The sequence below is a fragment of the Rhododendron vialii genome, chromosome 7a, assembly GCF_030253575.1.
Source record: "Rhododendron vialii isolate Sample 1 chromosome 7a, ASM3025357v1".
Lineage (NCBI taxonomy): Eukaryota > Viridiplantae > Streptophyta > Magnoliopsida > Ericales > Ericaceae > Rhododendron > Rhododendron vialii.
Window position 1 is genome coordinate 14,732,024 of NC_080563.1, and position 26,582 is coordinate 14,758,605.

The 26,582-nt window shown below is 39.2% G+C and overlaps 2 protein-coding genes and 1 long non-coding RNA gene across 4 annotated transcripts; 2 read left to right on the plus strand and 1 right to left on the minus strand.

Annotated features, from left to right (window-relative positions):
- The first annotated feature begins 6,242 nt into the window (after positions 1–6,242).
- On the plus strand, positions 6,243–14,967 carry LOC131333711 (uncharacterized). 2 transcript variants are annotated; one of them, XM_058368405.1, is made up of 7 exons: positions 6,243–6,537; positions 8,657–8,789; positions 12,190–12,275; positions 12,379–12,457; positions 12,571–12,680; positions 14,123–14,187; positions 14,549–14,967. In XM_058368405.1, exons 1-7 carry the CDS (start codon positions 6,415–6,417, stop codon positions 14,640–14,642), a joined length of 690 nt encoding a protein of 229 aa, XP_058224388.1. In that variant the 5' UTR covers positions 6,243–6,414; the 3' UTR covers positions 14,643–14,967. The 2 variants fall into 2 exon arrangements, 1 of the variants encoding a protein (XP_058224388.1); XR_009201869.1 differs by lacking the exon at positions 14,549–14,967 and adding an exon at positions 13,444–13,539 and having other exon boundaries at positions 6,254–6,537; positions 14,123–14,183.
- A 3,449-nt stretch (positions 14,968–18,416) lies between these two features.
- LOC131333677 (pentatricopeptide repeat-containing protein At5g46580, chloroplastic) lies at positions 18,417–20,826 on the plus strand. Its single transcript, XM_058368335.1, has one exon. It carries the CDS (start codon positions 18,585–18,587, stop codon positions 20,745–20,747), a length of 2,163 nt encoding a protein of 720 aa, XP_058224318.1. The 5' UTR covers positions 18,417–18,584; the 3' UTR covers positions 20,748–20,826.
- Positions 20,827–20,883: 57 nt separating this feature from the next.
- LOC131333731 (uncharacterized) lies at positions 20,884–25,974 on the minus strand. Its single transcript, XR_009201872.1, has 3 exons — positions 25,770–25,974; positions 25,071–25,145; positions 20,884–23,115 (listed from the first exon to the last, which is right to left on the minus strand). It is a non-coding gene; the product is annotated as an uncharacterized LOC131333731 (long non-coding RNA).
- Between the last annotated feature and the right edge of the window lie 608 nt (positions 25,975–26,582).

Here is a 26,582-nt window from a genome sequence, read left to right on the forward strand (position 1 = left end):
GACTAACCACAGTCATGGACTATTAATTTCAATTGCAGTATCGCAAATCAAGTACGTGCGAGAAACAAAACTCATGCACTATCAAACGCTCGAGCTTGTCAGATTCCTTTGCACTGAAATTGTCAAGCTAGACTACTTCAAAGCATGGCAATATTATCGGAACCATTCTTTACCGCGGCACGAGTTGGGATTCATCAAGCTGTGGAGGAGATTTTGGTTGCATGTCCTGATATGAAATATTCTTAGGATGGAGAGGGTTGCACCGCCTTAGGTATTGTAGTTATGAATCGTGGCATTGACATTTACAACCTCACCTCTCGGATGAGATACGACTGTAGGCAATTTTTATCCACTCAAATGGACCACGATAACAACACTCTTTTGCATTTGGTTGGAGCATTGCTGATAAGCACCTATGATTACTTGATCGTGGTGCTTAAGTCCTGTAGTTTATAGAGTTTTTATTTATAATTTGTCATTTTTATTCAATATTGCCTGTAAGGTGGTTTGTTGAGTGTTTCAGGTAAAATGCCCTTGAAAGGCGTATTTTGATAGCTAGCCAATTCCCCAAGTGACTTCAAGTATCCACGCCCGGTGGAACTTCTGCCAACAGGACCTAAGAACGAAGGCGTGAGGCATCAGGGCAAGGCAGTGAGCCATTGGGTGGCAATCTTAGAGGCTGGCCTGAAGACTTGAAGATAAACTACACGTATCGATACAGCCTTAATTAGTATCGATACGCATTAGCTTCGTGGGGAGTCAGAGAATTTTGTATCGATACGGTTTTAATCCGTATCGATATGGGAGCACTACGGGAAAATGGCCCTTTTTCACTTAACAGCGTGGTATCGATACTTTGCTTAATTAGTATCGATACTATGAGCCTTCGGCCAGATATTTTGTTACTTTTTGGACTTTCCACTTATAGAATAGTTGCCTTTATTAGTATGTTTTTTAGATATTTTGTGAGATAGAACCCATTTTGTATAAATAGGGGGTTCCTACTCTCTCCTTGGTGTCTAGTTCATTACTACTTTAGGTTTTTCTCTATTAATGTCTTCTTAAGCTTTTCAAGTGTAAATTCCTCAAGAACACATTAAAGTATTTGCATTACGTTAATTTCTCGAGTATTAAAGTTGTTCGTATGTGTTGGATCTTTTACAATATCAAGTTTAATTTCGGTTCTATCGCTTAAACATGTCTTCCAATTCTAGCATGCTTTCTAGCCTTTTCATGTTGTGTGAGTAGTCGATTAGGCTTGGCCACGGAGTGATTAATGCCATGTGACTTATGTTAATCTCGCCTTTCTCAACTAAATACTTGAGGTTCGGTATGGAAAATGTGCGTGGTTCGCCTTTTATGTAACAAAACTTGTCGATGTTAACCTCCGGTGATCATATGCTTACACATATGGTTCCGTGAGCTATGTCTCGCCTCATGTTTGCGAAAAGAACCAAAGAACTTCCTCATTTTCTATACTTTATTTTTAGTCTTTAATAGTTTCCTAGCTAAATCTTCCGGTTGATAGCCTATGCCGTGCGATTCAACCGAGTTTTCATTGAGAAGGGTTAGTTGGCCTAAGTTACGGGCGTTATGAACTTCTATGCCTTGCCGCTTGGTTAATTAGTAAAAACTCATTTCTAGTCATCTTAATAAGTGTTTATCATCTTTTAAAGTAAAACCAAAAGTTGGCCGTCTAAACACCACAAACCCTTACATCCATAAATCCTAGCAAGCTATAAAGAATTTTCTCCGTGGGAACGATACCGGACTTCCGGATATTATGCTGACAGCGACCTAGCCCCACGCTCGGGGTAATTCAACCAATTTCAGTGGTTAGGTTATGGCGAAGCAATTGCCGCCTAAACACAAACTCAATCACATTTCTCGTGGTGCAACCATACAGATCAAGAATAATTGTTGTGGTACAAGGTAACATGTTATTCACTTTCAGCTATTTCTTTGAGCCAGGATTAATTGTTTCCATGGGCCTAACTGACCTCAAATTTGACGTATCTAGGATACAAAAAGAAAAACAAAGGCTGGTTGATGTCTTTGTCTCTCATCTTTGTTTTGTTCTCTTTCTCTATGCTACACTTTTTCTCCTCTTTCCTCTCACTATGAAAGACTCTAGTGTATCCAACACTCTCACTTCCCAATCCATCTACAGACCTATTCTTTCATGTTTTTGGTACAGAGATTAGAGATCATCCTTCACCAATTAATTGTGTCAAAATCTTTCTTCTATTATGTGCACATGGATTTGCAGTGCTTACATTCTTCGATTGAATATGTTTTGTGATACAGGCCTGAGGTGTTTCATGGGTTTACATTTTTTATTTTCGAATTGTTTGGATTCTAATCACTGATTCATTTGCAAATCATCCTTAAAGTTTGTATACTAATCATCGATAGTATTGCGTCCAATTATTATCTTAAGGCGAACAGCCCAATCATGAACAATTTTGCGCCATGGATGACAAAATAGGGACACCTTTTTAACTTAAACCAATGATCGTGGTGCAAATCTAGGATAACTGGAGTAAAGCTAAGATCAAGGAAAAGAGGTCCAAATAGCAAAATAGTTTTAAGTAGACAAATCTCATAAATGAAAGATGGATGACAAGACACCAACTAAAAGAAAATACAAGGAGAAAAAACAGAAACATCTAACACCATACAGCCAGAATAAAAGAGATAACAAAACCTCAGCATTAAGTTGGTCTGTTTCTAAGCTTCAATGATCTCACTCCATCTAAAAATTGAACCAAATCATCTAAAATGCTAAATGAATGATCTCCCTTGTTTGATAAGTATATAATCCACAAAGTTGCTCAAAACTCTCCTCTTGCTCTTTTGTTTGACCTATACTAGCATACGTCCACCTTGCTTCTGAGAAAGGAAATCGGGCACGAACATTAGATCTCTGAAAAGGCGTCACTGGAAGAACACAAATAAACCACCAGGCCAACTAGCCAAAAACAATGCGACTACAGTACAAAACCCAAATACAAGATGAAGTGCGGTGCCAAAAGCAATCCACATGCATAGTATGGCGAAGAACAAGGTCTAAAGACCTATAATCAACCGTACGACCAGGACAATGAGAAAATCATATTCAGAGAACCGAGATGTGAAGATAGACAAGAACATCACCAGTGAATAGAGCAATGAGAGGAGAGATATAGTTATCATTGTGAAAAAAATGAAGAAAATGGGATCCTTTCCCAAGTTTGGCATGTCATTGTCACTGTAATCCCCTAGTATTGTAATCGCAGATGCAAAAATCACTGAGGCAAGCGACCATAGAGTACGACCCCGGCAAGTCTTTCAGCCACAGCTCTCCTTCCTTTACAATTTACATTAGTAATGCTGAGGGTCTTGGTAAATCATATGGGGGTGGAGATCGAGATGGTGGAAATAGTGGTGGTGATCAGGGTAATGATATCTTGTATGGGGGAGGGGGTGTTGGCATTGGTGATGAGGATGTGGATGGGAATGAGGATGTGGATAGAAATCAGGATGTGCCTGAGTTTCTAGGAAGATTTTCCTGAAAGATCTTGCAATCGAAAGTTGATTGGCTGAGAAGCTACAAATAGAAGACCTATGTTTCTGGCGTTCCATAGAGCTTTGATTGCCTCAATAGATTTTTTTTTTCTGACTGGAGATAGCGATGGCGATGCCAATGGAGGCGAGACCACCAGCTCAAAGCCATTGTCGAAGAACCTGAATCGTTTGGAGGGAGGAAAGGATATGTTGTCAAAAAATTCACGTGGTACTTATCTTATGACTAGGAATGGCAGCGGAGCGGGGTGGATTTTGCCACACCCCGCCCGAAAAATCTTTGCGACCTTTCAAACAACGTTTTAACACCCAAACTAATTTTTTCTAGACTTCTTGCATCTCAAAGATGATATCTTGCTAAATTAATATTTTTTTTATTTAATTTACTATTTATTGTTATTTCTATAGCGTTTCCAATCAAAAAATTATTTACGACCTTATAAACCTTATTATAAATGCCTGAATAATTTTATTTAGACTCTCTATATTCTAAAGATGAAATTTTGTTAAGCGTAACATATTTTAATTTGTAAATCATTTATTATCTATTTACTTCACTTTCGGCCACTTTATTTAACGTCTTTATTTAAATTAATCCCGTGACCCTCCGAACCCAACTTTTGACACTCAACTGGTTGCGTAGGACCTTTAGGACTCTTATTAAGGTCATGATATATATTCCAATATTTTTATCTAATTAATGTATTTAATTAGTTTTTAATTAATCTATTATCTTAGAATTAATTAATAAGGGCCCAGAAAATTTTTCTTTTGATTTCTTTTAAAACTCTTACTTTATTATTGACATTGTGACTATACAAGATTAAGGGCAATGGCCCGTTCATAATAAGTTGCGTGATTACATTGTTTATTAATTGTTTTAATTATTATTGATTTGTTGTATATTGCATCGATACTTGATTTGAGTGCTAAATTGGACCCTAGAGACATGGAGTGGTATGCGAATAGAATTCACTTAGACGGTGCTAAGTAATAGATGAATTGAAATGTTTTATTTCTAGATTGCCTGCAGGCGTGATGTTGAGATTTGTGATGAGATTGAAACTGGCGAGTGTCCAGTGATGAATTGATAAACTGGCGTGTATCCAGTGATGATAGTGAAGTGGTATATAAGATAGGCGAACCCTAGTTGTGATTCAGGCATGATAAGTTTTCCCCTTGTTGTAGTTATTGGGGTGCACACTCGGTATATAACTTAGGTGTATCTGCGACAGCAAAGGGAAGTGACCTCATGGGACCGAGCATGGCTAACGATTGAAGGAGGAAAGATCTCGCGGAGAGATCTTAGATTTCACATTAGGTTATAGATAGTAATGAACTGGCTTATGTGGAGAATATTTGTTTAGCTTCTTCGATTCAATATTATCTTGTTACCTGCTAATTGTAAAGTAAGAGGGGTGGTTGGGTTGGATTATTCTATTGGGTGATTTATCACTCACGGATACGTCTGTATCCTGGCAAATCGTTTGTTTTTCGGCGATCAATTTGCCAGTGGGCGCAGGATTCAATGGAGAGGATTCAAAGATGTTGCAGTTCAACATGGAAAGAATATCAGGAACGAAGATCGAGTATACTTCGGATTTGTTTCAAGCCTAGAATCAGCTCTGAAGTTAATGTATTTTAAATCAGTAGATTTATCTTGTGATTGTAATAGCTAAACTTTATTTTTTTAAAAATTATATTTATTTAGCAAATTTTTTTAAGATTTTATTTTATATTGCTTCCGGAAAGTCAGGGCATTACAGAAAGGGCCGAAAGAAAGGGGGAGGCGGGGAAGGGGGGCGGCTGAGGGGGTGGGGAGGAACCCACCCTGACTCTCTCTCTCTCTCTCTCTCTCTCTCTCTCTCTCTCTCTCTCTCTCTCTCTCTCTCTCTCTCTCTCTCTCTCTCCCTTGCGTTCTCTGGACGCTGCATGATATTATGTGGTATTTTAGTTATAAGGATTAAAATACAAGAATAAAAATAATTTTTATGCATAAAATAATTTCAAGGCGAGGCAGGTATCTGAACGGGGCAACGTCAACCCGACCCCCGAAAAATACAACAAAACCCCACCCAGTTGAATTGTCATCTCTTCTTATCCGTGTATTTCCTGGAATGGCTTGGAGTTAGTGGGAAATAGGCTCCAAAAACAAGAGCGGTCCGTAAATAATCCTGCTATGGAAATTGACTAGAAGCACCAACGGTCATGCGGGGCCATTCCGGGCTCCGCACAAATGATTCAAGCCATTCAATAATTTTTATTAAAAAAACCTAGTGGGCATGTGAAAAATCAGCTCAATCTGATATGTGTAGATGCTCAATCCAATTTTCCATTTAAAAAATGGAAGATTAAATCTAGTACCTACATAGATTGGATTGAAATGATTTTTTATAAGCCCATTCAGTTTTTTAAAAATTATTGAACAATTCGGATCATCCGTGCGCAGTGGGTGGGCTCCCGTGGCCGTCGGTTTCGCACCGTCACTCTCCCCGGTCAATTTCTTTAGCTTTTTTGGTCCGTAAAAAGCCCGCATGCTAACGGACCCAAAAGGCCCAGTTCACTCTCCCCGGTCAATTTCTTTAGCTTTTTCGGTCCGTAAAAAGCCCGCATGCTAACGGACCCAAAAGGCCCAGTAACTACTATCAATCACTAAGCCCATATCTTTCGGTCACAATACACCCTGTCCAGACTTCATCAGAATCAGAAGAAGCAGAAGAAGAGGAAGAAAGAGTTCGAACCCCGTTGCTGGAAAATCTGTTTGGCCGAAAGACTTTAAAGCCTCCGTCGCTGACGACGACGACGACGGCGTGAGCCTGGTTGATTGTTAAGCCCTAATTTTGTGAAGCGATGGTTGAGATCGAGGATAACAATCTCAGCTGTGGAGGGGAGGGAGATAAAAAGGTTCAAATCTCTATCAAAACCGTCGGCCCCTTTCCTCCCTCTCTCCTCAATGTCCCCTCTCCCATCAAAGTACTCTCTCTCTCTCTCTCTCTGATTCAAAACTTATATGGTGTTTTTTACCTCGTGTCTGGTAGATTAGTTCCTTTTTTTACTATTGCGTTTGGCACCAGGGGATTATGTATAGGATGGAATTAGAGACCATTAGTTATGATTTCGAACTAAGATCACCTCTTGTGAGGATATTTGGAACGAATTTTTCACATATGAAAATGAAATAAGTAAGAGTAGGGACCCTTTCTTTTCTTTTCTTTTCTTTTTTTCACATATGAAAATGAAATAAGCAAAAACCAATCTCCAATGGCACACCCATTTCTCTACTCAAAATGAGTTTTGCCCATTTCTCTACCCCATCATGGGAAAATCCAAGCCTTGACCCATTTCCTTTACCCTTTTTTTCAAGGCTCAATCTTGTCCCTCTTATTTACAATGTTGCCATTGAAAGTGGGTAAAGATTGGGTTTTGCTATTGGAGATGCTCCTACCAAAATAGAGTGTTTTTGCACACATTTTCACTCAAATTTGGGTAAAATTTTGGGCAAAGGAATGTGTTCAAAATTGTGATGGGAACATGAGCTGGGTTATATGTGTGAAAATCGTTTTGGATGGCCAATTATACAAGTTCATTTGGGACTCCTTCATTTTTGCGAATGATATGATATTTGAGTTGAATCAATGGATGTCGCCTGGATCCGCATTGCTAAAAGCCACATGATTATAGTAAGTCCGCAGACTATGGACTTTAGAGGATCGAACCAACAGCAATAGCAACTTCATTTAATGTGTTGGCGCCATCATTCAATGCATCTTAAATTATGAAGTGGATTTGACATTTCATAATAGAGGTATCAGAACTGCCGACTTCCTGCATAGCCAAAGTGTTCAATCAGTTGCATGATTGTGTTAATGTGTCAATGTTTCTGTATGAGAAGGGTAGAGTAACAAGTAGCAAACAGTTTAGCCTTTTTAAAAAACTTGCAGCAGTTAATTTACCATTAAGATGGACTAATCTCTCCTTAAATGGACGAAAGAAAAAGGACAATACCTCCTGTTGTCCACATTTTTCATGAAGTAAGGAAGACAATATTGAGGGTCATAAGCGTGAGTATTTTATTTTGACCTCAACTAAAATATCATTGCATAATGGTGTTTCCCTTTTTTTGCAATGAATCATAGCTGCACTAAAGCTAAGTTGAGTATGCTTTTAGAAATGTTTCCCACCCCTGGGATGATTGAACTGCTTAGGATTTGTTGTCAATAGAGAATAGTATCACCTGTACAACTGTAGTGTTAAAAACAATTCCCTTTTATTGCACTAGTCCTGAACTGGCTAATTCCTGAAGGACCTTAATCACCCACATGAGCATTATCCAACTAGTTCAGGTGCTGTTTAAGACGCGCTGGATAGCTTTTGTCCCTCACGCATCTCTGATTGTTGAAATGAGGAGTCAACTATTTTGGCCATGACATAATTTGAAAACATAATGCTTGAACTCTGCACAAGGCTTCCTGTCACAACACGGTTTGCAGAGGTTGTTGGTAGACAGCTTTATGGCTTTTGTGGCATTCCAAATGAATTGGGAAAGAATTTGCCTAAGATAGGTATTGCAACTGCCTGGTCCTTCGACTTAGATTCACTGTCAATTTTGTCTCAAACTTAAAATGCACTGGTCAGGTTTAGGCAGATTGGATGTCCGATGTTCCTCCACCAGTCCTGTTTAGCAGAGTTGAATGATCAAATATGTTAGGCCATGGGGCAAAAACTAGAAAAGAAGTTGCGTGAAGCTCCCCACTGCTTCGACTTGAATTCACCCTCCATTGTGAGATGAACTGAATAGAAGCCTAGGAGATTTAGAGCTTAACTTGGTAGAAAGTTGAGCTTCACTTGGTAGAAAGTTGAGCTTCACTTGGTAGAAAGTTGAGCTTCACTTGGTAGAAAGTTGATTGGTCTGATCAGCCTGATTTTATTCTGTCTAATTAACATTTATGCTAGCTAAGTAAATAGACATACCAGTAGATTTTCTCATTTTTGCAATCAGGGGAAATTTTAAAATTGGTGAAACTCGTGAGAAGAAGAATGCATCCTCTTGTGAAATCGTGTGCTGGGCTTAAACTGTTTCTACCACAATCAGGTACAGGAGTTGAGAAAATTGATTGGTGGGAATGCTGATTTACCTATAGAGCATTTGAGCGTTATACTGCGAGGGAACGTATTGCATGACAACAAAAATGGTATAGAAGAATTCATCCAACTTAAAAATGGAGGTATAATTTTCTATTTTAATTTTTATGTCAATTCAATAGTCTTGTAATTTACTATTCTAAATTCATGCTTCTGTTTATTCATGCTGAAATTGCAAGTCTTTTCATGATATTTTTATCAAGGACAACCAATTCCTGAATTTACTTCCGCTGTTTTGACCACGGTCTTATGGGGTGTAGTTTGGATTTTGGCGTATAACTTCCAGGTCGCATTGAGAACCATACTACTAGAATATGGAAAGTTATGTGATGCTCCCAAGTGGTATGGGAGCTGATGCTCCCATTGAATATGACTCTTAGATGGAAAAATATGTAAATTACGGCCGTTAGATCTAAACCACCCACCCAAAAGTAAGGTGATTTTGCTAAAAAGATGGTTTTACTATTTTTCAGCCAAAAAATCACAATATTAGTACTTACCACAAAAACAGGGTTTACATGCTTTTACTAAGGCAACACTTGCTATGTTATATGGTTACACTTGCTACATTGTATGGCTACACTTACTACACTTATTATTGAGATGTTTTGACAATCAATGGTTGAGATGAACTCATAAAATCCTATGGTTAGGAACAATCGGGAGCATCATGCTCCGAAACCGCTTGGGAGCATCATAGCCATTGCCCTAGAATATAGTTTGGTTTATTTGCTTTAGTTGGAAGCACATTGCATCACAGTAATGAAGGATAGAGAAAAAGAACTAGGATCTCTCTCTCTAAAACTCTCTCTACCTTCTCTCTAGGTTGGGGGGGGTTGTTTGGTGCCCCCCTGCTCCTCCAATCACCCACCCCCAAAACCTTTCTCACTCTTCCTTTTTCTTGCCTTGCTTGTCATCCCGATGACCGGGCTTCAAGCGACTACTATCCTCTAGTGACGAAGCCAACAGATACGACAAGATATCATACTGCGGCATCAAATCTTGGAGTCTCTCATAGATGGATGTGGAGACGGGCCTCTCTGCTCTCATCCCTACTCTTTCCGTTGCCATTGTTACAGAGTTGGTCTCAAATCTGTCTGAAGTCTTTAGTCCTCTGCTGTTTACCACGTTGGGTGAGCACCTCCGTGCCAGAAATGTCTATCTTGTAAAACAGAGGTGGGTACTACGGCACACCCTCAGGGTGGTTACAGAAAACTGAAAGTGGGGTTGTTTCTTTATCTTTTTCACGTTTTTGTGGTGGTTTGTGATCCTCCCTTCATGGAGGTTTGTAGGTCTCCACGCGTTGGAGGCCGTTCTCTCCCTCTTGGGAGCTTTATTTAGCATCAATTTACTTCTTTGGTCCACTTTTTGTCGGTGTTGCAGTATAGTTAGGCACTCTGCCTTTCTGATAAGAAAAAAGCACATTGAGTTTATTCTAGTTAGATCAAGGGAAATCCAAGAATTATCATAGGTTAATTAGTTGCGAACCATGCTACTCGAGCAATGTGTTATGGGTTTGAATTCTATGATTAATTTATAGAGCTGAGTGAAGGGTTTATCAATCCCAGTGAAGGGGAGGGAGAGATTCTTAGTTAAGTTTTGTTATTCTTTTCAAGCTCCTAATGAGGTAGCTTCCTATGTGTGGATTTGACTTTTGATTCAGTTCTCACTCTATGCGATTCGGCCAAATAGGGGTTGGGTTCTTTATAACTAGTACTGTATGTGCTGAAAGGGCGACAAGTCCATGGCTCCATGCATCATCATTTGCTTCATTTTGAGATAGATAGAGATTTTTGGAGCTTACTTATTTGGCCTTTGGGGTTATTATGTCAATTTCCAGTGCTTCAGCTTTGGGATAATCATCTCATTAATGGCATCTAAGAGGGTTTGGAAAGCTTGAAGGGTGGCACCCGTGTGTTTGCTATGGACCAGTGTTGTATGTAGGGGAAGAGGGTTAGACATACATTTGAGAATGTAGAAATGGTTATATGTAGGATCGAGCTATGTTTGCTTCATTGTGCTGTTATTTGGCATGAAGAAAATTTTCTGATTCTTCTTTGCTTTGGTGGTTTCTTGGTAAAGGCTTCATTTTCAAGTGGGTTTTTTTTTAGTTGAATGCTGTTCTCCTGGTTTGCTTTCCTAGTGTACATTGGTGACTAACTGCTGGGCAAATTTTCTGTAATACTTCTTGTCAATTGTCATCAATGAAGCTTTAAAAAAAGGGTTAGCAAGAGTTAGAGAAAGAGTTTTGTGATCCAGAATTTGAGAAAGAGTTTGGCGTTTCACTCTTTAAGGTGATGTGATTAGTTAAATACAGTAGAGTTTTAAAATGATTCAATTAAGGCAATAAGGATTGTGGAGTCCCTCAGTTTTAGACGACTCTGTCATCTGATCATCTCAAATTGTGATGTTAGGTTTCTGGTACTTGGTCCTGCATTTCGTAACGTGGACTTACATGATGGATGTTACATTTACATTTGGACTTGGGATAACTTCTCGTAGACAGGTGCCTAAAAAAATCCTTAAGGAATTCTTTTGCAATGATTTGTGAGGTGCTGAGCTTTGAATTCAAAGGTCCACCTCTTAAATAGCAATCAGTGGGGTAGGGCAAACCTGCGAGATTAGTATCTTGGATCCTTTGCCTAGGAAAAGTTATCTTCAAATTAGGTTCGTGTTTATTCCTTGGGTTAAGCAGGAAGTGGAGAATTCATCAAAGGCAAAAAGATATCGATATTGGCGTGAAAGAAGAGACAGATTTTTATTATCAGGCAGTTTTGAAGAAGAGAGACAAACACTATGTTACTTTCTAAGAGCTCAGAGCAGGTGACTTTTACAGTCTAGTTTTTCCAATCGTAGGGAACGAATGTCGAAATTAAAAAATAAGCAAGCTTGCTTGGTAATGAGGGATAGACTAGTTGTAAGCAGATAGAATATAGATGGCAGTCGAGAATGAGAGAAGAAAAGGTGTGATGGGATTTAAGGGAACTTGGGTGTATCAAATAGGTGATGAGGTATCCGACTGTGGTTGGAACCAGTATTTTGCTAGTGAATGTAATCAATTGTGGAAGAGGTTGATGGAGATGAATAAATTTGGATCCATCGTTTTTAAAGGTAGCTGATTTTCTATCTATATTCTGGAACTATAAAAAGCAACTTTGCATAAAATTATGTTAAGAATTACAAGAAGGTCTTGTAATAAGAAAGTGGGATTGACAGGATTTCCTTGGTAATATACACATTTAATGGTTTAGCTTAATCATGTTGGATTGTTTGTCACAAGACCAAGCCCGAATGATACCTATTTGCGACCTCAATGTGGATTCCTCTGAAATTTCACCGCTGATTTGACACTATACAAGAGATTGTCTTTGTTGGATTATCTCTTGTTTTGTATAGGGTTTGAGTGATTCATTTTCTCTGCGCAATATTTGTTCTGGTTCCATGTTTTGTTTGTGTTACAATTTGGCTCTTTCTTTAGTTCAGATTCACTGATTGTTGCTGTTAAACCAAAGCCACCAGTTAAATATAATGGTGATGTGTTAGATGAAGACGATGATGAAGAGGATCTGGTTAGAACTGAACAATTGTTCCATTTAGCAGTTTTTTTTTTGTTGTGTGTGTCAGTGTGTGGGTGCATTTGCAGATTTTTTAATCTTTCATTTCTGAATTCAGAAGTTTCAGCTTCCTCGGTTAACAAGTGGGTGGAAGAGGACGCTTTTCTCTTTTTTACATGATAAATTGAGGCTCCCTGGTAAGCTTACGATTCATATTACTTGTGCTTCTATTTCCTTTTTATTTCTGAAAGAAGTGCACTTTATTTTGGTGACGATAAGGCATTTTCTGACAGCTGCTTGTTATTGGTAGATATGCTGTTGATGGCAATTTTCTCCGTCAGTCTGAAGGGGTGGGCCATAATTGTCATGTGGTTTATATTGGCACCTGTTGCTCATAGATGGGATTTGGGACCTTTGTATGTAAGTTCACTTCTGTCCCATGGTTCCTTTGTTGAAAGCATAGTACATGCTATTTAGTTGGGTTCTGTTTGGATTTTATGTAATGCTTTTGCAGTTTTAGCGGACGCCTTGTTATACAAGAATCATGTGACATAAGCTTTCTATTAAGTCGTGAAGAACTCACAAAATGGTTTCTATTAGAATATTAAGATCGAAAGACTAACAGTTGTCCGATAAGAAAAGTGATGCTATCCAAGTTGAGGGTAATGGTAAGGGACAAGCGAAGACAATTGAAATTGGGTTAAGATAATGGGGCCTGTTTGCCTCACACAAAAGTTGACATAAAACTAATCGGAGTTTCACGCAAATTATCAGAGCCATTCAATTCGTTTAAAATAGATTTTTAAGAGTTCCCATTAAAAAATAAACTCATTTTGATATCGGTAAGGGCTTCGTTTAAAATAGATTTTTAAGAGTTCCCATTAAAAAATCAACTCATTCAGGAACCCTTGAAAATATAAACAAATTGAACGGTTCCGATCATTTGCGTGGGACTCCAAAATGGGTCCCACAAAAAACTTGTATCAAAACTTGTGTCAACTTGTGTGTGAAGGGAACCAACCCCTAAGATTATATGGAATGATATGTTCCCTTGTTTAACAGAGATTCATCCGATTGACCCAAGTAGTTAGGATAACCCTAGGTGATCTGAGTTGAGTTGAATTGAATTGATTAATAGAGAATTAGAACTCTCAAACATGTTGCATCATATTGACCTGCGAAGATTGGGGAACATCTGCACAAACTGCTCGGCTGATCAGGAGGAGGGACAATTGGAATCCCTTGACCTGTGAAGATAGGGAACATCTGAAGATTGAAGGTTATTGACTTCTCCCTCTGTGCAAGAGTACTCTCTTTTCTGGATCTCCTTGGTTTTAGCATAAAAGGGTGAATTCGCACGAGGGTTTCCTAAGTTTGTTCTTTGTTGTACATTTCAACTCAACAAGCTTTTTTCCAATTACTGGCAATGAGTTATGCGAAGACGTGAATCAGTTTCCTTTAATTAGTTCTATTTACAATCATCTCCTTAGTTAAGTCACTTATTTCCTATCACCTCAACCCCGTTGTTTTACCACCCTTCACATGGATCAAAATCAAATTTCCCCTCCTTTCAGACACGTTAACGGGTCGACTACATACATTGAGTGCCGTTCCCTCATAATATCTTTTGTTGCAACACCTCTCAAGTCTCATCCATAAACATGATTATTTCGGCTGCACTCTTATTGTGGACTTGTTTGTTTGGTCCTCACAGAATTTTTACCACAGGTTGTAGCACATGTTAGAAAAAAGAAATCACTCCCCTTTCATCGATTTGACCCAATTGACTATTTCACCCCATCTTCTATAAAAGAACTGCAGATTATAAACTCACTTCTTGCTTGGTACTTCAATTTGTTCAGATACTCGCCACAGGGTTTGCCATCATTTTCTTTAATCTTGGAAAGCGGCAGCAAGGTGACGTGAGGTATGTGCCATAAGCCTGTTATTGGATCAGTGATGAGATACTGTATTAGAAAGTGCAATTCATACTGAATATACTGGTTTAAGTGCAAACAAGACATTTTCCTTCATGATCTCATGCATATAACGCAGTCAAGGTATCCAGAAAAATGTTGTGGGTTTCATATATTAAATAGATGTGTTCTGTTGCCGGTCCTCCACCTTCACCCTCCTGCTCTGTCTCTGTGCATGTAATTAATCTTTTAAACGTAAAATTTAATGCCAAATGCCTACACATAAGAGATCACCTCTTGTTTAACAATGCGTGGAGCCAATACTCGTCTACAATTCTTTCCCTAAATATTGTTTATTCTGAATACCTGCAGCGCGTACTCTATCTTCAATGAGGATTTCAGAGAGCTTCCTGGGACCCTTAATGCAGATCGCCTGGATAGAGACATCCGAGCAGGCCAGTTCTGAGCCTGCTTTTGCTACTCGTGAGGCGCCCAAATATAGCGCAACCATGTACATGATGTACGTACAGACAGACAGCGCAGAAAACCTATCTGAAGGAAATCACAAGAGGCGAGTAATATGGAGGATGTTCATTCATGTAACCATCGAAACATGTGTAAAATGAGTAGGTTTTTTGTTTGAAGAACCTGAAGAACAGAGCAAAGTTTGTAAGTTTAGAAATATCCCTTGGTTGAAGAGTGTGAATGTATGGTGAAGAAATCTGATTTAACAAGAGGCATATTTTAGCTCCGATCAAAAAAATAATAAAAATGAGGCTTATTTTAGCTCACTGCTTCGGCAAATCGGTACATCATATTTTGGCTTAGTGAAGCTGCTATGGCTAAAGAAGCAATAGAATTTCAGAAAACACATTTACCACCATAATGCTGCAACCCCTGTGCAGGCAGTAAGTTTTCGTTTTGCGATTTCGAGTTTTCTCCCTCTTGCTTCCCTTGAGAACCGGAAGTCATTTTCTGTCACGACATAGAAATCAGGTAATCCTTGAAGAGTGGAGGAACTTTCAATGGCCAAACATATTCAATATCAAAATGTCAGACCATGCTCTCTCAAATCATGGTCGTCTTGTTGAAATCGCCAGAACTATGGATTTCCGGTCAAATTGGTTAGTTTCTGATTCAGGCAAAGTTGAAAAAGGCTTTAAGATGTTAAATTGAGTGACGATATTTGTGTCTGATTTTTCTTTCCATAGCAGAAGACTAGGAAGTCTAATTTTGCACTACAGAAGGAAAATTCAAGTTAAGTTTTGTTGCCCTGACAACACACTAGTATGATAAGTAATTGCAAAATTCTGGTGAAGCAGTTCTAATGTATCAGAAGTTGTTTTTGTCAAAAAGGTTTGGATTCTGGGCAGTTGGGGACCCAACTGCAGCATGTAGTATGCCCATTGCGGGCTTGATCTGGGTTTGTTTTGATAATCTGAACTGTTCTCTTTGTATATCTCGTCGAAAATTTTAACCATGTGAACAATCATGTTCATCGGTTATCGATCAATGTTCAGAGCACATCTATGCTCTGAAAAAAGGCCTCAGGCGCACTGAATCAAATCCATTTGTAGGAGTGTCCATGGTCCGAATTGATCCGATTCCACAAGAATTGAGTAACCAAACCATTTTTAACAGTTCAGAAAAAATAAGAACCGAAACCTAACCATTACAAATATAGAACCTAACCATAACCAAACCACTATACCGTTCTGGTTTCGGTTCTACGCTTTTAGGATCCAAACGTTTCCGTGAAATATGATACTCAAACACATAATCCCAAAATTGTTCATAAAAATAGTCCGTAGCTTCAATAACACTTCAAGTCTTGCTAAAATGAGAGGCTAACGTGATTTTCGAAATAAAAATTACAAAAACATGCGAAGCTATTTTTCTTGACCAGTTGCACTATATCGAGAAAATCTTGAAAAATATCATTATGATAATTTCAAGCATGTAGTTACTCCTAATAATCCTAATGTACATTTATTTCCTGTCAAAAATGATAAGGACGTGATTGATCAAAAAAGATATGCTACCATAATTGGAAGCTTGCATTACTCAATTGAATATACTCGACCTATCATTGCTTACGCAGGTACTTGAGCAGGTTTAGGAGCAAGCCTAGTGATAACAGGCTACCCATTAAGCGAATAATAAGATATTTATTTGATACCAAAAATTATAGCTTGTTTTATAAAAATTATCCTATAGTACCTAGAGGTTTTAGTGATGTCGATTTGCTGATTAGAATATTAGTAAACCATAGAGACAAGCCAAGAACCCATCACATGAGAAAGGGACTCATCTTGGCAAACTTTCTTTTTCGCTAACAAAACCAAGTTAGGGCGAGCTGTTTTTGGAGCATCCGTCGGACCCGTGTGACATTCGACGAGGAGTTGGCGGCGCGGAGGAAAAAAGAGCTCAAGAAAAAAACTAATATAACTAATTCTTCTATGGAGAAAAGAGCTCAAGAAAAAAACTAATATAGCTAATTCTTCTGTGGAGGCTAAGCTAATAGCATTAGCTTCATAGTAAGTGAGGATGCGAAATGGTTGAGAGATTTAATTGACGATGCTAAATGGTTGAGAGATTTAATGAATGAAATCTCACTTTGGGAATAACCAATTCCTCCAATGTTAATTGTGGATTTACATATATAAAAAACATCGTCGTTTCATCAATACATTGTGGATTTACATCTCATTCACTAGTTCAGATCTTATTACATCAAATACATCATTACAATCAACACAATACAAAACAAACCCTTTCCCAAACCAAATCCTAAAACCCATATGAAATTAGCGGCTTTTCACTTCTTGGATCTCTCTCTCGTAAGAAGACCCACCAAATGAAGACCAACCACGTCAACAGTAGCACAATCAACATCTTCCTCTCTCTCTCACTATGTGAATCTAGACCTATTGCTCAAGCACGACGAGTGGATCAACCCACATGAAGTAGGTGAAGGGTTTCAAATTTTTTGAAATGGGGAGAAACAATCAAAACTTACCCCAAATTATGCACAATCAGGAAACCTTCTCCCACAATAGTTATTAGTCCAAAAAGTATTCATTCGGGCTCTCATTCCGCAAAAGCACTACGACGGCTCTATCTCATCTGTCAGCATCGCTATTTTGCAGAACGTCTTCCCCTGTATATGTAACACAGAGAGGGATTTAGAGCTTTTGGAATTCGACGCCAATTTGGGATGAAAAGTCCCTTTTGCCCCTAACGTCTTCCCCTCTAAACCTACTTTCTGTCTATTGCACATTCCCGTTAGCTATATTGGACAAACATAGAACAAGAGATAAATTTGGAGGTTTAATTTAGCACAATTGAATATACTGGGACGGAAATAAAATTTTGTGTAAACTAGGGACTTCGGGTTGATGCTGTGTAGTGATATGCGCAGCATTGTGCTGCGCACCTTTGAACCGTCAGATCGTGCATATGACGGCTCGGATCTCATTTCCGGCAATAAACTGCTCTCGATCGTTGGTTGCCAAGATGAGATCTGAGCCGTCGGATGCACAATCCGACGGCTCGGAGGTGCGCAACACGGTTCTGCACATACCACTTCACAGCACCATCCACAATCCGTAAACTAGATGGAACATTTCTAAACCAATAAAGATGCAAGTACAACACATGATGCACAACAACCGCACACAGATCAATTTTGTGCCCGTCTCGAGTTCCGCAAAGATAATCGGAGCCGCTCATTTTGTTCAAAATACGTTGTTTAGGATCCCCGTAAAAAATCACATCAATCCGATATCAAGAAGGGCGTTTACGAATTTTCAAAGTTGGATGATTCATAAACGCCTTCTTGATATCGGATTGATGTGATTTTTTTATGGGGACCCTAAACGGCATATTTTGAACAAAATGAGCGGCTCCGATTATCTTTGCAGGACCCGAGACGGGCACAAAATTAATCTGTGCACAGCTGCTATGCATCATGTGCTCTACCTGTAGCATCATTCTTTCTAAACGTTTGCCCTTTCACATTTTTTTTTCCGGTCAGAAAATCTTTTTAGAGATGTGAATAGTTATTTACGGGCCAATCGCAACTGTAAGTATTTTGGACGATCCGAATGTTAATGAAACTTTTCAGGGACAAAATTTATTAAAATTCAAATCGTCCAGAATACTTTTAGACGATTGCGATTGATTGTTGCTATAAAAAACTTGTTCACGGCTTGAGCCGTGATTAAGTTTCTCTCTTTTCCAATTCATCGTTCTTGCGTTTGTAGTTAGGGTTTTCCCAGTTCACTGAATTAAGATAAGGGGCACTAAAATATCCAGACATTCACAAGAACAAACCCCGATATTTTTGCCTCAACAAAACCCTCATTCCATCCTCTCTCTCTCTCTCTCTCTCTCTCTCTCAGGCACCATGGCAGCAACTCTCTCCAGAGCAGTAGATGTCCACTGCACTCTACAAGCCACTTCAGATTCAAATCGCCCATTTTTCCTCACCTCTCCATTAATAAGGCTCCCCAACAGAAGGAGATTCTTCACCATCTCATGTTCCTCCTCCTCCTCCTCCTCTAGATATCCCCCCAAACCCCCACCTGATTATGAAGACATTCACCCACAAAACCCATCTCTATCTGACCAACTCAAGTCCCTTTCCACCACCCTCCTCAATCAAACCCCCCAGCAAGCCCAGCTCCAAACCAAGCCTAAATCCACCTGGGTCAACCCAACCAGGCCTAAACCCTCTGTCCTCAACCTCCAAAGGCAGAAAAAGTCTCAGCAGCACTTGTACAATCCTCAGGTCAGAGACCTCAAGCACTTTGCCAGGAAGCTGGATGAGTGTGAAAACTCTGAAGCTGCTTTCATGGCAGCTATTGAAGATATGCCTCACCCACCCAGCAGAGAAAATTCACTCTTGGTGCTCAACAGCTTGAGGCAATGGCAAAAGACCCTCCTTTTCTTCAACTGGATCAAGACCCAGAAGCTGTTTCCCATGGAGACAATCTTCTACAACGTAGCAATGAAGTCCTTGAGGTTTGGCAGGCAGTTTCAGCTCACGGAAGATCTTGCCTATGATATGATTGATAATGGGATTGAGCTTGATAACATTACTTACTCCACTATAATCACTTGTGCCAAAAGGTGTAGCCTTTTTGACAAGGCTGTGGAGTGGTTTGAGAGGATGTACAAGACTGGTTTGATGCCTGATGAGGTCACGTACTCCGGTGTTATAGACGTGTATGCTCAACTGGGCAAAGTTGAGGAGGTGATGAGTCTGTATGAGAGAGGGAGGGCAAGTGGGTGGGCACCTGACCACATTGCAATTGCTGTGTTGGGGAAGATGTTTGGTGAAGCTGGGGACTATGATGGAATTAGGTATGTGCTTGATGAGATGAAGTCTCTTGGGATGCAGCCCAATTTGGTTGTGTACAACACGTTGTTGGAAGCATTGGGGAAAGCTGGGAAGCCTGGTTTGGCAAGAAGTTTATTCTTAGAAATGATCGAATTGGGGGTAACCCCGAACGAGAAAACCCTAACCGCGTTGGTTAAGATTTATGGCAAGGCTAGGTGGGGGAGAGATGCGCTGGATTTGTGGGAGCGAATGAGGTCGAATGGCTGGAAAATGGATTACATTTTGTGCAACACATTGCTGAGCATGTGTGCTGATCTAGGATTGGAGGAGGACGCGGAGAGGTTGTTTGATGATATGAAGGGATCGATGACTTTTAAGCCGAATAGTTGGAGCTACACCGCGATGCTCAACACATACGGCAGTTTGGGGAATGTAGATAAGGCGATGAAGTTGTTCGATGAAATGTCTGAGACAGGTGTTGAGGTGAATGTCATGGCAGTGACTTGTTTGATACAATGCTTGGGGAGGGCTAAGAGGATTGATGACTTAGTTAGGGTCTTCGAGTTCGCAATGGAAAGAGGTGTTCAGCCAGATGATAGGATGTGCGGATCCTTGATGTCTATCATTTCATATTTCGAAGAAGGCAAAGATGTCGATAAGGTCCTTGCTCTTTTACAACACGCAAACCCAGAATTAGTTTCGTTCATCAAATTGCTAGAGGAAGAAAAAACTAGTTTTGAAACCATCAAAGAGGAGTTTAAAGGCATAATGAGGGCCACAGAGGTCGAAGCACGAAGACCCTTCTGCAATTGCTTGATTGATATATGTCGAGACGGGAATCTCCATGAGAGGGCCCACGAGCTGCTTTACATGGGGACAGTATACGGTTTGTATCCGGGATTGCACACAAAGACGCCTGATGAATGGCGACTGAATGTCCGATCGTTGTCAGTTGGTGCGGCCAACACAGCATTTGAAGAATGGATGGGGACCGTAACAAAAGTCATTGAGCAGAAAGAAGAATTGCCAAAACTGTTTACTGCTAGCACTGGTGCAGGAACACACAAGTTGGCACAAGGACTGGCTAGTGCTTTTGAATCTCAGGTGAAGAGACTTGCTGCACCGTTTAGGCAGAGTGAAGAGAAAGCTGGGGTTTTTCTTGCAACAAGAGAAGATATAATAGCATGGGCACAATTGAAGGCTCCATCTCTCGCTATCACCTCATAAGATCGGTACATTTGTATCATGTTATACAATTGTAACTCATTTAGAAAATTTTATAGAATCTTGATCTTGGTAGAACAAATTTAGTAGTTCATCAGAGAAATTCTGTCGCGATGATTCAAGCGTAGTGATGTCCGTGTGTTGCAACCACTATTTTGTCAGCACAACTAGTTCTGATTTTTACAAACTGCTTTGGTGGAAATACACTCCTTTCACTAGGAACAGTTTCACTGAGGGATCCAACAATTCTTTGATATCACTTTCCACTTTCTTTTGGAGAAAATCGCGAGGCAAACACTGAATCACCTCAGCTCCAAAGGAGAAGATGAGCGCTCTTCTAGCCGTCTGTTAGTCAACTCCCCTTGCCTGAAAGTAGAAGAGTTGGTTCTCTTCTAGAAGAGCGCTCGTTGGTTCTCTTCTAGATCACTAATTGCAGCTCCATTTGAGCACTTCACATCATCAGCAATAATCTGGAGATTTGGTTTGACATTCATGGTTGCACGGGGCTCAAGGAGCAGGCTCCTTGTTAGTTGACCTCTGCATCTGTCTGCTGTGCATATCTGCACAATGAATAACACTAATTAGAATTACAAGGAACATAAACAGTTTCTACCATCTGACTTCTGAGTAGTAGAACAAAAAGGAAAAACATAACTCCACATGACACTACACAAGTATGTTCATTTTCAAACACGGAGAGCTTCATTCCACTGAGCTCCTCACATTAACGATACCAAACCCAAAATAGCATATTAATCTTGGTAATGATTTTGCACTTCTTTTTTGTATTTCCTGCTCTCATTTTTTGGTCTTGATTCAAGTGAATTTACATATTTACGCTTTTGTTTGCTCACTTTTCCACACAGAAAAGGACAATATTGTAGATTCACGTCATAAAGACAAGACAAGGAGTACAGATGGTAAAAATGGAGTGCTAAAATCAATTACTTTCCTAAATCATAAAGAAGTCACAGAGTATACCAAAGGTAATTGATTTTGCACTCCCTTTTTATACTATCACACTCCTTTTCTGTCTTCATAATTTATTATGAAGACAGATGGTAAAAATGGGACACGCCACGTAATATAAATTTTTTAGGGGGACACGGCTGGGGACACGCTATGTGGCGTGTCCCATAATTTATTATGGAACTATGGATGTTTATCATGTTTTGTTTCAATTGGGTATTTGGACTGTATTGAACTTATGGATCATAGATGTCTTGTTTTGTTTGAATGGTATTAGAATTATGGATATTATGTTTTGTCTACATTTTGCCATTTAAACTTGAAAAATATATATATTTATATATATAAATAAATATACACATGGCGTGTCCCCCGCCGTGTCCATGTCCCCATTTTTTTAGAATTCCTGTGTCCCCTTGTTGGTGTCCGTGTCCGTGCGTCGTAGCTCCATTCTACTAAGAAGTATGAATAGACACGAGACATGGACACAACATGGACAACCACTGGCATGGCAGGGACACATCAATAACTGTACATATCTTTTATGCGTGACCAAAAGAATAAAACAACTTGAATAACAGAGGGCTTTTCCACTTAAGTTAAGTAAAATTCGACTTTTGGCCATGGTTCCCAAATTCTTGCAAATCATGAATCAACTAGAATAACTTGCTAAAATGGGCCATTGATGATTGAGGTTTTAAAAACATCTTATTTAATTGATTATCAGGCAAACATAAATATGTGTCAATCTGTGACAAACAAAGAATTAAAGTTTCTCATAAATATGAAGGTGAGGAAATGGTAAAACATGATGTATATGGAACGAAAAGTTCCAAATACCGAAAGACAACTTTAAATAGATGATGCATTCTAAAGTAGCATAACAAACATATTACACTAGTATTGAAAGGTTGTCGAAACTTGACAACATAGATTATTAATAAAGGTAGCCTCAGCTCATTTTACACAATGATCCAGATACAATAAAGAATTTTGTCAAAGTTAAGTCAACATTATTCATCCCTCCCTGCACTTGTGAACCACAAACTAATTTACAAAGCATCATCATGATCATGCACACAGTTGCACAAAGAGAGACTACAAGATGAGGAGGAACTTAACTCATTGGATGTATTTGGGGATTTCGCCTTTTCTTAATAGAGAGAGGGAGTAATCAGCAGCATCAAAGAGATCTTGGATGTTATGAAGGGATCGCTCCTCAGAAGCCACCATGAAGATGGCACGAACCTCTGCTCTTTTCGCCAGGCATGCTGCCAAGTTTAGCAGCAAATCAGGGGAGTTAAGACTCCGCAATAGTTGGCGATAAAGAGAAAGAACCTGCCCTTTATTTCTTGCCAAATCCTCTGCTGTTGCCCATATCAAACCTTTTGCCATTTTGGTGCTGAATCAGAAGGAAATTTGTGCACTTTAGGACTTCATTTTATGCCAACATAGCATTTTCAATTCTCAATAAGAATTTCATATTACAAACAAATCCCTCTAAGAACCATCAAATCCCATTGCCATAAGATCATAATTGGAGGAGGAAAATTGAAGGCAATTTACTCATCACTGACTTCATTCGGCAACTTATAGCCCAATTTAATTAGTCAATCGACAAACATTGTTCAAGTTCCCAGCTGATTGCAAGACAACATACTCAGGCTCCAAGCCTAGGGGACGAAATAAAACCTACTCGACCAAAGGCCAGGTATATAGGAAGCCTGAGGCCCTAACTAGTTAGGCTTTTAGAAGCAGTATTCTTGCCCTTCAATGGCCAGGTCTTATATAGGAAGCCTGTAGGCCAAACTGGTAGCATTTTTTTGTTTTCATTTCAAGGATAACGGCACAAACTGATAATGGTAACATTTTATGTATTCATGGTTTAATTATTTATGTATTTCATGATTTATTTTATTTATGGTCTATGTATTCATGGTTTATTCATGATTTTTTTTATTTAGCCATAGTGTATTCCTATAATCGAGGTGTATTTCTTTGGTTCATAAAATCATGGTGTATTCATGAAATCGTGGCTTAAATTTGTATTTTTAAATAAATCATGGTGTATTCATGAAATCATAATTGTTTTGGTTTGATTCAAGTTGAAATATAAAAGTAATCAATCATATTTAAATTACCATGAAATCATGAATTATTATTGTTTTGATTCGATTCAATTCAATTTGAAAAATAAAAGTAATAAGATAAAAATAAAAGTAATCAATCATATTTACATTTACCAAATTCCACTGAATTCGGAAAACAATCAAATCCAACCCCACTAAATTAGGAAAACAATCCAATCCAATCTCACAAAATTAGGAAAGCAATACAACATAATATATGTATATCATAGTGAAAAAGGTAAGAAAGGTAATTTACACACTAAGAGAATGAAAACATAAGCACGAAAAGTAGGACAGAGTAGTTCCCTATTCAACATCTCTTTGATTGTCAAAAAACTTTCTACCACCATCATGAATCGAATTAACCCTATTTTTTAGGAGAAACAATCAATACTTTTGTCAATGTATATACTTACACAGGCTCCTAATCTTTTGCCACAACTTATTTCCAACCAAAATCCTACATGTGCTCCCAAGTTCCACCTTCCCTACTGCCACTATGTGAGACCACAAACAACCAATGTCAAATCTCATCCAAACCCCTAATGTACTCAATACAACTTTCAATTTTTACACCTCCACTCTCCTAGCAACCTACTATTTCTTATTCCACTTCTTCAAGTCCTCTTTTGAGAGTTTAAGGTTTAATTAGTTCTTCCGGCTGTAACAAAGCTAGGACTCCACTTGACATTTATGCATATCGAAAGTACTCCGCTCCTAAGACATAAACCTCAACAGTCGTTGAGCATATGTGTCTTTATACCTCGACAATTAGCGAGCATAGGTTTGTGATTCGGCCGTTGTTTACTTAGTAGTTTATCCACCAGTCGAAGTTGGTATCAGTAATGAAATTTGAACATTTGGGAAATAAAAGCTCCCACCTCATGCAGATCAGAAATGGAACCTTTCAAAGGCACCTGAATATAGGAGCACCGTTTGGTTATTGGAGTATATGCTCGCTATCCATTGGAGATTTGAACGAAAAAAGCTACAAAAATTGTATGGACTAATTAGAGGCATATCTTTGAGAAAACATATTACTTCCCTCCATCACTGTGCTTAGCAATCTATCATTTATTAGACTGTGCATAGCATACAGGCCTTGGCCTTTTGAGAATAACAAGATCCACCACCCATTTAGAGGTTTCAAAAATATAATTTCACTCATTGAACTACGATGTTGCCAGTCATTAGTGACATCACAAATGAGTTAGAACATCAGCTGTACCTCCATATTATAGTGGGACGAGAAATGAGTGAGCAAAATAGCTTTGTTTCGGATCCACTGAGCATGTTCTATAATCTGTAATTTGAGCAATTCATAATATCACAACAAACAAAATTATCATTAACCTTGCTACAAGATTTGATGAACAACCACACACAAAAAAGAAGAAGAAGACTGGTTAAACCTAAGTCCCTCAGCTGCGACTTGTAGTTTTGATGCACAATAAGTGCATCTCCAATAGACTCAATGGGAACCTAAGCAATTTGTCCAAAAAAAGTGCACATTTTAGCTTTGTCTAGCCTCCAAATATTTTTACTGCCCAAAATAGCCCAGACAAATCCCTACCCAAATCCCTTGATTTAGAAAAAAAGAAAAACACTCATCGCCACCACCATTCCTCATCCCCGACTCCTCCATCGCCACCACACCCCACCACCAGCTATACCCATCTCTCTCTCTCTCTCTCTCTCTCTCTCTCTCTCTCTCTCTCTATGAAATCGCAAAACCCATATGGAACCCAACAATTTTGCACTGCCGTCGCCCAAATCGGAAACCCCAACTGACCGACCAAATCAAAATCCCACAAACTGAAATCGGAAGACCTACAAATTAAACTCGACCACAACCTACAAACTGAAATCTAAAGTTGGAAAACCCACAAATTGAACTCAAACACAAACTGAATACCATAAACCAAACCTCAAACTCACAACGACGTCAGAGGACGACGGCAACGCTGGCAACAACGGAGCCAGCGATGGCTGAACTGAACCCGCGGGAATAGAATATCACGACGGTGACGGCGAACCCCTTGACGACGGGTAAGTAGATCTGGTGGCAGAGAGAGAGAGCCGAGTGAACAGTCGATCGCCCCTTGTGGCGTGGCACCGTAGCAGTTCGTCGGAGTAGCCGAAGAGGAGGCTGTTGAGGATGCTCAGATTGGCGGACTCGGGGATCCAGCAGCTCTGCCGTACTGCAGGAACCATAGAGCGCTAAAACGACGTCATTTTGGTGCCAAATGAGGATGCCACTAAAGCCATCAAAACTACGTCGTTTTGAGCCAAGGAAATAAACCAATAGATACCTCAGTGCAGCCGCAATACAGATAGAGCCAAGCTATTTACAACCACAAATTTTTTAGGAAAATGATATTAACATTCTAAAAATTGATGCAAACATTTTAAAATTAATGTAATTTCAAAGCCATTTTCTTTTGTTTTTGGAGTGCTAATATCATTTCTCATTTTTTATACATAGCCTGTTTTAAAATAAATCACTTTCGGACAAAAATACCTTTATTTTTTGTTGACAAAAATATCCCTAAAGTTCCTACTCACAACCCACTCCTACTTCTCCCTTTTCTCTCCCGGTTACCACCACTTCAAACCCACCACCATCACCCCACCTGACCACACCACCACGACAGCCGCTCCTCCACCACCATTAGAAAAAAATCAGTTCCCGTTGCCACCACTTCTCTCTCCCCGTTACTATATGGATAGCTCTTTTCAG

Excerpts from the sequence above, each read along its gene's own strand:
- LOC131333711 (XM_058368405.1), top strand. The coding sequence starts at position 6,415 with ATGGTTGAGATCGAGGATAACAATCTCAGCTGTGGAGGGGAGGGAGAT. Across the intron at positions 6,538-8,656 it reads ATGTCCCCTCTCCCATCAAA|GTACAGGAGTTGAGAAAATT; the intron begins GTACTCTCTCTC and ends TACCACAATCAG. Across the intron at positions 8,790-12,189 it reads CATCCAACTTAAAAATGGAG|ATTCACTGATTGTTGCTGTT; the intron begins GTATAATTTTCT and ends TCTTTAGTTCAG.
- LOC131333677 (XM_058368335.1), top strand. The coding sequence starts at position 18,585 with ATGGCAGCAACTCTCTCCAGAGCAGTAGATGTCCACTGCACTCTACAA.